At 40.1% G+C, this 11,748-nt stretch overlaps 1 protein-coding gene across 6 annotated transcripts in view; it reads left to right on the top strand.

Moving 5' to 3' along the window:
- The window catches only part of slc41a1 (solute carrier family 41 member 1), a 57,187-nt gene that overhangs the window by 4,669 nt on the left and 40,770 nt on the right, over positions 1-11,748 (top strand). Inside the window, exons 1-3 of one of the 6 annotated variants that reach the window (XM_015054586.1) lie at positions 1,451-1,621; positions 4,656-4,697; positions 5,432-5,774. The exons of 1 other annotated variant lie outside the window; for it this stretch is intronic. In XM_015054586.1, the coding sequence (XP_014910072.1) occupies positions 5,445-5,774 (330 nt within the window). In that variant the 5' untranslated portion in view covers positions 1,451-1,621; positions 4,656-4,697; positions 5,432-5,444. Of the gene's footprint in view, positions 1-1,447; positions 1,622-4,655; positions 5,775-11,748 lie in introns of those variants that run through there. 4 more of the 6 variants (XM_015054587.1, XM_015054583.1, XM_015054585.1 and 1 more) reach the window with 4 other exon arrangements.

Here is an 11,748-nt window from a genome sequence, read left to right as displayed (position 1 = left end):
TTCCTTTAATTGTTTTAAACTATTATAATGTATTGAGTTCTGCTCCTGGACAAGGGATTTTACAGGCACCTACTGCTCTGTTTAAAATAAAAAACTATTCAGCAAACACAAGAAAAATATACATTGTTGTGCTCACATAACCCAGGTTAGTTTAGTCAGATATTTGAAACAATTATATTTAGTGTATATTTTATTCACATTTTGTGCTTATTCCATAGGACCTCAAGAATCACTGAAATATGACTTTAAATCTCACAAGTATTCCTTTCTATTTCATAATTATGACTTTGAATCTTATAATTGACTTTGTATCATAATTATCATGCAGAAAATCAAAATTATAACTAAATGTGACTAAATCTCATATAACTTTGTATTTCATAATTATGACTTTGAATCTCATCGTTATGATTTTGATTCTCATAATTATGACTTTCTATTTCATAATTATTTAGAAAAATTGATTTTTAGTCAGAAAACTAACTTTGTTTCTCGGAATTATCACTTAGAAAGTCAAAATTATGACTCTGTCTCATAATTATGACTATCTAAAAAAAATGACAATCTCAAAATTATGACTGAGAGTCAAAATTGTCCTGAATCCTTAATTATGACTTTCTATCTCATAATTATCACGTGTCACAGAAAGTCGAAATTATATTGAATCTCATAATTATGACTCAGTCTCATAATTGTCACTTATAAAGTCGATATTATTATCGTGAATGTCGAAATTATGACTTTGTATTTCATCATTATGATTTTGTATATCAAAATTATGACTTCTTGTTTGGCTTTTTTTGTTGGAAATGGACTGATCTTGTAATAGGACTTGTTTATTTGGTATCTACTGTTTTTACAGTAGATAACAAATTGTTTATTTAACCATTTGACGTTCTAACTTGATCTATTCAAACTATTCTCAAAACCACGATGTAGCAAAATGAATTTTACAAAAAAAAAAAAAAATCTATTTTTAGGCCGGTGTCAGGCAGGTCAAAGCCTCTTGAGTCTAATTTATGTCCCATGTTTGTGGATTAGTGACTAAAGGCCGCCCGCTCTCGGTTAGAATGTTCCGAATCTGCGTGAGTGCCCATTCATTTAGTGAATGTGGGTCTATTGTTAAAATAAAACTTGGATTTGACCGGCTGGTTGTAAATTAGTCGGCTGCCATCGCGGAGTTTCCACTGGTGTTGGGACTGCGCAATCTGATGTGCGCAGCTGAGACCAGACCAGAGGAGCCCCGGCATGTCCCACACTGCAGAGACCCGTGCTGTGGCCTCTTGGCACCCCCTTCCTGAAGTATTACGGAGGCGCATCCATGCTTCCGCGGGCGAGCGGCGCTTGGAAGGTTGGGAGGTTAGAGGGGGGGAGTGCACTGACTGGACGGGCGCAATGGGACGGGGGCGCAACCTCAGCCACGAGGGAGGAAGGAAGGGAGGGAGGGATGGTTTAACTATTAGCCACCACCAAGCATTAAGACAGCTGTGCGGAGCCGGTGCCGTACATAAGGCGTGCGCAAAGCGGAGGACAGCATTCAGGCGGCCGCCCGGAGGCTTTGTGCGCACTCTGATCTTCGCTTCCCCCGCTTCTTCCTCTCCGGATCGCTGATAGTTTTAAGGTAAATTTCTTTCTTGAGATCACATTTCATTCAACGGTCTGTTGAGCACAGAAAGTTTCATTTAGTGAATATTGTGTGCCGTTTTGCAAATACAAATAAAATCGGCATGTACCTTAATTATGAAGACAAATTATTGAGTGTTTTGTGAAGATAATGTTATGAGTTTTGGACCCTGCCGGTGATAGCGGCGGTAACACTGTAGCCGGGCATCACAACAGAAAGCCCCTCTGCCCCGGTAAAAACGAGCAGTTTGAACAGAACAGGAGGGCTCGGCTATTCAGCCCTTGACCAGGAGAGCACTAATTTACGCCTTTGCCATGTTGGGTTCGGGCAGCGTTGGTCCTGACTACTAAGCAGAGGATTGCTTCAGCGCGGAAAGCCAACAGGCTCTGCGCGAATGTCGCAACATGCAGCCGGAGAAAGGCTGTTCAAAGTCAGAGAGCAGTCCGCAGACAGACATTTCTGATATAAGTTGTCATTTGTGGATTGATTGATTGATTGATTGATTGACGCAAAAGCGGTCTAGGTGAATGTTCGGTTTAGCTCTGAACAGGACAGATCCAAGGAAACTTATCAGACCTTATGCCTTAAATTCATTGATATCTTCAATATCAAACTGTGTTGGTATTAGAAAAGAGTTGTATAAGTCAATATATTTTGCATTCTGATTTTTTGTTTTGTTTTTTAAAGGACACTAAAATGCCCTACAAACAATAAGGATGACAAGATTGTTATTATTTTCAAATTCTGGACAGTTTTAAAGCAATTTCTCCTGGATAACTTCACAGTAAAAAGTTTACATTTTAAAACAAGATTACAAAATGGTCCTCCTTGAAGTTCCCTCTACTCCAGGGGTTTTCAAAGTGTGGGAGAGCTAGACAGCCCCCAAGGGAGCAAATCGGCTAACGCAAAATAAAACCCCAAACATTTACCTCTAAATAAGTTTAGGGGAGAGGGGGCACCACATGAGAACAAAAACATAAACCCAAAAAAGTAACTGCGAACATTTAGCCAACTTCACCAAGCCAATTATATGTAATCTATCCATTCATCCAGACACCAAAGGCATTGTTAGAAGTCTGTCCCAAAACTGGGACGTAAAGCATGATATATAGTTACCAACATTCAGGTTGTTTGGATGATTTTTGTTTAAAGTTGTTAATTTTAATACCAGGATTAGTTTTTAGATCTTGTTTTGTCAATTATTTCACTTCCATGTTAACTGAACAGAATTCCATTGTGGAGTTTAGTTATTTTTGCATAAATTTGTGTTTAAAACTAATTATGATCCTGAAATTGGACTACGAATTATTTTTGGCTAATGTTTTAAGGGTCCATAACAATTCGGCTGAACTACCAACGACCAATTATTTTTATTTATTATTTTCATTTGTAGCATGGTTAGTGAAGTGCCTATGACGCCTGGGCTTATTTCTGGTCTATGCTAATAGCATTGAATGTATTTTAAATAAATTACTTCATGTTTGTTGCACAATATGATTAATAAATGACTAAACAAACTAATTTGTAATTAATGTAAAGCATAATTAGAAATTTGATCAGGATGTAGATGGCAATTTGAAACATTACTGGTACCTGTATTTGATTTATCTGCTGATTGCTAATTGCACTTCTTCTTGCTAAACAACTGTGGTGCCTCCCGGGAGGGACACGCCCCACACTTTGAAAAACCATGCTCTACACTCTAAAACCTGCTGGGTTAAAACAATTCCACTCTTTTAAAAGTTTATTTTTAAGAGATCGTTAAAGTGACTTATGTCTAGTTGACAAAGATTGAAAAGAATAACGCATAACCTGGATTACTGAACTAAACTCTAATTTGGTTTAACAAGCTTTTATTTTTAGTTTGCACTGATCTTAATCATCTGAAAAAAAAATTTACTCCTTTTTTATCCTCAAAACAATTATGATGTTAGAGCTGCTTATGCGTTCAAAAATATAAAACAAAAGTAAAATAGAATGGAGCAGAAAAACCCACCTATTAAGAATGAGTGTCAATAAAATACAAAGAAAAACAAGATGCTCCAATAAGACTAAGCTCAAAACAGCATAAAATCCACTAAATATTTGATCAGGATTAGAATCAGCATTATGATCCAAACATTTAGGGTTTGAGATTTGGGATAGGCTGATAGTTGGTAGTGTTTTTCAGTTTAACCCTTGTGCGTGCGAGGACTGAGGCAAACATACGAGGACTGAAGCAAATGATACAAGTGATACGGGTGTGGGGTAGGTTGGACCCCATTTGTAAACACAAGGGTTAAACTGAAAAGCTGTTAGCTTCTTGCTGTAGCTTCTCTTAGCTGGATATAGCTACTGTAGCTTCTACTAACTACTTAAAAGGCTAACATGAATATAACCAGTGAATCAAAGTCACTAGCACCGCCTCCTGGCATTAGTATTACTGTACAGCATTACTTGATCATTTCACTTGCTGTTTCATCTAGTGGAAAAGGCTCAATGAAGTTTGAAAATTGAAAATGGCGGCCTCAACATACGTGGCCAAAAGTTTTGACTCGGCATTTGGTTTAATGTGACCAACCTCTGCCCCAACAGGTTAAAATTTCTAACCCAGCATTTTCTAACCCAGCATGAATATTCTTGGAGGTTTAAACCCTTTACACATACTTGGCTGTTGTCAATCCTCAAAGGAGAGGTTTCAAATGACCATATTTCAATAAGAGGTATGGTCTTCAAATGCCATGTCTGGTTCTGGATGAAACTGGTTTAGTCTCAACACAACAATCCCAGAATACCAGAGATCAAAACTTGAACTACCAGAAATTCCATGTCCGACACAATGCTTCCATCAAAACAGTTGCTTGACCTTGTCACTTTTGTTTCTATTCTTATAATTATGTTAGTTTTGATTGGACTCCATTATGCGACTCAGCGCAATTATTATAAGGGATTAGGATTGGTCGGTTGACTCATGACTTTGAAAAAGAAACCTGAAATACTAACAATGTTTCTTTGAAAACTAAATAATTGATGGATATGTTCTTTCTCACAGGTGACTGGCAACTCTGGTTTGGGAGGAGCTTTTCTGCAGCTGGTAATTTGATTCTTGTACAGAAGATCTTAAAATATCCTCTTTGAAAGGCTTCCAGCTATCACGTGGCATAAAAGGAGACATTTCCAGGCTGTTGCTCCAAGCAGGATCCCACACTGATCAGTCTCTGCAGAAATCAGGCTTCTTCAGTGTTTCTTCAGCTTGTTCTGGACTTTAAAAGGCTGTTTACAATAGACTGGTGGGGGGTTAAGCAGTGAATCCCCGAGTCTACTGTTTTCTTTTCTCTTTTGTTTTGAACCATGATGCCTTTTCTTTTGCCGGCCCACCCCTAGCACCTTGCAGTGAATGGAGAACATACTGGTTCTGCTTCCGAAGCACCGACAGGAACACGGGCTCTGCAGAAGCACGGCTGCATGTGCCTTGCTGGACGTCTTTATCAATAGATCGATTTTCTCAAAATCTTTAGTAACAACCCATACTCCCTGTTAGCCTATTTAATGGGATAAATCAACTGGACAGATCAGGTGGAAAACCAGGTCAAGCAATAAGTTCCAGTCTGACTTTCCCCCAAATATTAGCCTAAGGCACGCTTACCTTTTCTTGCTGAGTGCACTGTCTGTCTAAGGCCTCCGCATGGTACTTTGGTCAAAAGAACAAGATAAACTCCCTGACATCGAGATGTCCTCGGGGGACATTGAGATGAAGAAGGAGGGAGGTCCCCTGACCCCAACCTTCCTCAATTCTAACTGCTCTGTCCACCCGCTGATCCTCACCAGAGGCCCAGAAGAGATGAGCCCACAAACTGGAGGCGAGTTCGAGCTCACTGAGGTTACGTCTTTCACGGAAAGGATTGGTGAGACCGAGGAAAATGAGGAGAGGTCGGAGATTGTGGTGGCATTAGACTGTCGGGCCAATGCCAAAGGTCAACGAGAGGAGGATGCTCTCCTGGAGAATGCAAGCCAGAGCAACGAGAGCGACGACAACAGCATCAATCAGAGCCCTGAACCACCAGCGCCGCTCAAGGAGACCTCCATTTCCATCGGTCTTCAAGTGGTTTTTCCCTTTCTGCTGGCTGGCTTCGGAACGGTGGCAGCAGGAATGTTGCTAGACATTGTCCAAGTAAGTTACACTGCCACACTATATTCAAAAAAGTTATCATCCTAAAATAAATTAGAATTTGTTTTTACACTAGGTAAAAGACCAGATTGTGTTCTGCATGCGGTCTCTTTCCAGATACTATAGCTTTTTACCACCACTCCAGATCATGTATGTTCGGTTTATTGGCCACTCTAAGCTGCCACCTTGAATGGTCCTTAAGTGTGAGAATGTGTGGTTATCTGTAGAGTGTGTCTGTGTTGACAAGTGTTTTACTAGTGGCTAGCCCATGATATACTGCGTCTTTCATCCACTTACTATTGGAAATGGGCAACGGCAACTGTAACCCAGTAAGTATAAGAGGGCATACAAAATGGATGGATGTTTAAGCTTGGAAGGATTAATTAAAAGAGTTTAATCTGATCACTGGATTATAGTAGATGATAGAAAATCTATTTTTACATTCTAACTATATCAAGTTAGACTGGATGCAACTACCCTTGCTTACAGCATGGACATCTTTTGTAACCATTGTCTTTTTAAAGTAGACAACACACACCTAGACACACAATGAGAAGGGATTGTCAGTGGAACATTATAATCACCTGGCTTCTTGAGGCATGCATCAGTCATTGCGCTTGCTGGTTTATCTAATGGCCCTCTTTAGGAGATGCTTGGGTATTTTTTCTGCTTTATGCCCATATAGCCTTCTCTCCGAGACTTGATCATGCTGGGAAACAAAGTGTTTTAATGACACATCACACAGTCTTTAGTTTGCAGTTAGATGTGCTGGGAAGGTCTTTTTATTGTGGTAGGCAGTTGGAGCTAGATCCAGTTTCTCTCAAAAAACATATTTTTCTTAACCGGAAATGTCTTTGAAAAAGTGTGAGTCAAGCATTGCTTGGGCTCTTTCTGTTTGATATGTTTCAATTTTCCTGCACAGGTCAAAGTCATTTTGACAGGTCATTTTTTTTTTTAAAGTTAGCTTGTAATGCAGAAAAGCTGGAGGTGTCAGCCTGCCAGGAAACCAGTACATTGTGTACACGCATACTGATGGCAACATGGTGGACCCTCAGAGACTTAGCACAAAGAGGAGGGTGGGGGACGGAGGGGGACAGGGCAATAAAGTTTACTCTCTTTGAGCACCTGAAATGGCAGCACAGTGCAACAAAGCTAGAATCTGAGGGAAAGCAAAGTACAGTGTGGGTGTTGGGGCCTCCATTATCGTGTGGTGAGGTATACTCACTTAACCAGGAATGTGGAGATTCGAGTGCAAAAAAAAAAAAAAAAAAGTTTTCATGCTGCTTCAGCATAGGCACCATGCTGTTGGAATTTCAGAAAGAACTCACAAAGAATGTTGTCGTTTTTGACTACTTTGTCACACTTTTGTCTGCAGGCAGTCCTGCAACTAGTGTTTGTTCTGAGTTTTCCAGTGAGGCTGAAGACAACTAAAGCAACCATCCCAGTGAGTTCTGAGCATCTAGCAGCAGATCGCCTCACTCCCTAATTCCTTCCTCAAGACGCTATGAAACGCTAACTCAGCTAATCCAGCCTGCCCTTGGTGGAGGGTAAATGTCTATCTCTAAGTCTCTGTCTGACCGGTTTGGTCAGACAGCACTTCTCAGGAATTATAGTGAACTTAAACACTCCAGAGCCACAGAAATGTCAAATTCATTCATTTTCATTGACAGAGTATAGAAATTTAAGCTTTGATACACAGATGAGTATGTAGTTTTTTTGTGTGTCAAGCTTCTTTTATATGTGACTTTGGTTGCTATGACCATCCAGAGTACCTCTGGCCTCATTCCCACTGAAGGTTGGCCCCCAAAGAACAACCCTCTCTGGTATAGAAGAGGAGACTTCTGCATAGTTTTGTTTAGTGGCCTGGCAGCAACATGACCTAAAACTGTCTGTTTCTTTGTGTCTGGGCTACAAACTTCTGACTCCAGAGTCGACCAGTTTAGTTGGGCAAAAGTCAACTAACGGCAGCTTTCCTGTGGATACTAGGTGCCATGGTTAAATTAATAAATTTCAGTCACAATTATTGGTGTGGAAAAATGAAGAAAAAAAAAGAAGCAAAAAACAAAACAAAAGAACAATGCTGAACCAAGAAGTCTGACATGTTGTCGTGGTCATCTGTCTAGTCGTCTGTCTTTGGCTATAAAAGGTGGAGTTTGGTTTTGTAGCCATAAAACCCCCAAGACCAGTAAAGCCTCAAAAACAAAACTCTAAAAATAAAAGCACCAGCAAACATGAAATTCTACGTTGCGTAGGACGCTGGCCAGCCCTTTGCTTCCCATTATTTTGGTCTAACCACATCCACTTATCTGGTTTTCACTCGGCAGCCAACAGGAAACCAGAATGTGGGTTTAATTCTTCCATAGAAAAGCATCTGACCGACAGCTAGCCTCAGGGTAGTTTAGAGAAACAGAAAGGATGATGATGAACCTGTCTGGTTATTCAAATGGTGCTTGATCCTGACTTTGTAGTTCAGATTGGCCTGACAGTTGGTGTTATTGCCCAACAATCATTAACATCACCTGAGCTTTTGACTATGAAATCCTGCTGATATCAATGACTGCTTCTTGTTTAGGATGTGAGTTGCTGAGACTGGAAGGATTAGTCTGATGTCCCCAACTCTGACTAGTCCTTCACTCTGTTAAGAGTTTCTATGAATCCTTGGAAACTGATGTGCTGCCTATTTTCTATTTGTTAGATTGAACAGATCACATAAAATTTCTCTACATCTGTGATGCAAACATTTCAAACGTGAATCTTTAATCTTGTGGAACAGTTTAAAGGTCACTTTGGTGGTTTTGTACAAGACAAGGGATCCGTTGTACCTGAATTTGCAAATGTTGCCACTCCAATAATTGCTTTCAAATTTTCCCACCTCACTTTTTCTCACAAGCTAAGCAGTTATTTGTCAAAAATAATTGTCCATGTGTGATGCCTTTCTTTTGCACCTGAGCACAGTGTTGCATACCTCTGACCTTCAGAAAAAAGTCTTTATGCACTTTTTTCACATTTCATTGTTACAATTACAGATTTAAATGTATTTTATTTTGAATTTGATGAGCAAGCCCAAAGTAAAATGAAAGGAAAAAAGCAGTGTGGTTTTTGAGAGTACCATCCTCAAAAGTGCATTTGTATTTTTTCCATGTTTGTGCCAGTTTTCTACATCTAGAGATTATATAGAAATTTACACAAAATCTTCTTTACAAAATAAACTAAGCACAGAAAGACAATACAGAATTTCCATTGGTCTTTAGATTCCTATATGATAGGGATGGGCATTTATCATGCTTATAATTTATTGTGGTACATTTCTTATCATAAGAATTTACATTTTTCTTTCACAGTATTTTCCAATTAATGATGTTTAAAACCTGTCAAACATGTAAGGATTAATATTTTCTCCACTGTTTGTTCTTTGAAATTATCAATAAACACCAATAAATTTGAAAATACTTGAAAAATATTTGAACATTTCAAGAATGTTATTTGTGTTTACACACAGTCACAATCATACAGTTGCCTATTAAAAATTTAATATTGTCACTTTTATCATTATCACAATAGTATCGCAAAATATTGTGACAAAACTTTAAGTTCATGTTGCCCACCCCTGATTAATGGACTCAAAAGACTTCTGAAGAAGATTATTATATACTTTTGACTTTGAATTGTGAAACATTTTTGAAAACTAAAATGCTAATCATTCTTGTTCCACTTAATAATTGAGCACTACTTTTTCCAGACAAATCCAAATAAAATACAAAATCAATGCAGATCATTTAAAGGAGATGTATTATGACAAAATGTGAAGAATGTATAGTGTTTGGCACAATTTTGCAAGGCCGTGTATATTTGTCCATAAGCGTTTACTTTACTCCATCATTAATTCAAAGAACAAGAAAACGACACAGACGCCATACGGTTTATTTTCTGTGACGCTGATGGAGATGCAGTGACACCGTCACATTGCACACCCGCAGGTCTGGCTTCTCTCAGTACAGCAAGTGCAGGGATCACAAATAACGTGGAGCCATGTTACTCAACTGGGTAACCAGACCCTCGTGGGGGTTGCATACCAGAGCTCCTATAAGTCTGTTCACAGAGGTAGTGGGTCTGTCCAGTGGAGTTCCTAGAACTGAGGGAGGGGGAGCTTGTTTGGCTCAGAGCCAATGTTCTGGGAAGACAACAACATATATCACACCGGGAGAGTCAAAGAGGGAGATGGAGGAGGTAGACAGAAGTAGATTGAGAGAGCGCTTGAGAGCGTGCGGCTGTGGAAGAAGAGAGAAGTGCTTCTAGGCTGCTGGGTCTGCAGGGGGCAGCGTGCCAAAGCCAGGGGCTGGCTGTTGGAAAGGAGCTCAGCTTGGCCTGACGACAGCTCCGAAAGAGTTTGAACCACGCCGAGGATATGGTGCCACACCTACCGCACATGCAGACACATTGACGACGCCACGTATCAGCCATGTGCATCTGCTGGGAGCAACCCCCAGGACGTGCAGAGCAACTCTACTTCGCTTTCGTTTAGCTTTCCGAGAAGGAAATCTTCTTGACGTCTGACTTTCCTTTCTTCTTCTGTTCTGTTTTAGTCTTACAGAATATTGATTGAGCTCAGAGCAAACTTGAGTGTAAGTGCAGGAGGCCCATGGGACTGGCCTCAAAGATAAGCACTTTTACTGCCTGTAGATCGATGGCATCAGCATCAGCCTTCTGGCCAGAATAGACCACAAACCTGCTATCACTGCATGAAGCCTTAATAGAGGCAGCGGCACGGCACAACTGTGACAGGCCTAGGGAGTTACAGGCAACCCAGCTCTGAAGGACTGGCCTGCAGCCAGGCAGGAGGTTATCGAGAGTCAGGCCCAGTAATATCAGCTAGAGGTTTCATTAAAAGGCCAGCCAGCAGATCGAGTCACGTTTCCTGACACATGCTTGACAAAATTTATGATCCTCACAATCTAACACAACTAAGCTGTCATATATATTTAGCTGTCCAAGTCTGTAGCTTTTTTTCTCATACATATGATCTGGTTGGAGTAATGTATACAGAAAAATATGAATTCCTTCTAAGGTTTGGAGTATGCAAGAAAGCTTATACAATGCTTGTGGAGTAATGTCAGTAACACGTTGCTGACATCTATTCTAATCGGACCACTTTTTTCAGTAATGAGTAATTAACGCATTACTATTTCAAATCCAGTAATCAGATTAAAGTTTCTTATCCAAATCACTGCATTACTGTGTGTTACTATTTTCTTTTGTAATTTAATTTTATTTCCTCTGTGCGTCTTGGGGCGTGATCGCCGTTTCTATGTGATGGCATCAGCAGCGACAGAAATGTAAACAATGGAGAGATGCATATTTTGTTGCTGGAAAAACGGGAACTATTTTAAGTTTCCGTCGACATGTATGATTTTTATAAGTGGCTTTGGGCTTGTTTTTTTGTTTTTTTTCGAAAGTTGCTTGCAAATTTAAAGCGTCACGTGTTAGAGCTTGTTTTTGAACGTAAAGTTGCTCATTTGAGCTTGAAAATAAGAAGAGCCAAATAATAAGCCCCACATGTTGCCTGACATCCAGGTAATTTTAGTCAGGCTCACCCTGTCCATCATTTCCTGAATGATCTGTCCCACTGTGTCTTTGTTAATGTCAAGGCAATATTTGCTGTGAATCGAGCTTTGCATTGATGATAGTTATGCAGGAGTTAACCAAGGCTGAGGACATCACAGGTTTTACATCCTGATTTGACTATACCTTCACAGTCTGTTCACCACCTCCACATCCTCCACCATGGACTGGTCACTAGCAACACAGACACAAACAGGATATACATGTGTGCATGCACACACTCATACCTATACATAGACCAGTTAACCTGACAGTCATGTTTTGGACTGTGGGAGGAAGTTGGAGTAACTGGAGAGCCCCCCCCCCCCCCCCGACCCAAACCGGGGGGTGACACCACCACCCCTTCGTTTTTTTAAAT

This window comes from Poecilia latipinna, unplaced genomic scaffold, assembly GCF_001443285.1.
Source record: "Poecilia latipinna isolate Pla-1442-1.1 unplaced genomic scaffold, P_latipinna-1.0 Scaffold1262, whole genome shotgun sequence".
Lineage (NCBI taxonomy): Eukaryota > Metazoa > Chordata > Actinopteri > Cyprinodontiformes > Poeciliidae > Poecilia > Poecilia latipinna.
This window is presented reverse-complemented; position numbering and strand designations above follow the sequence as displayed.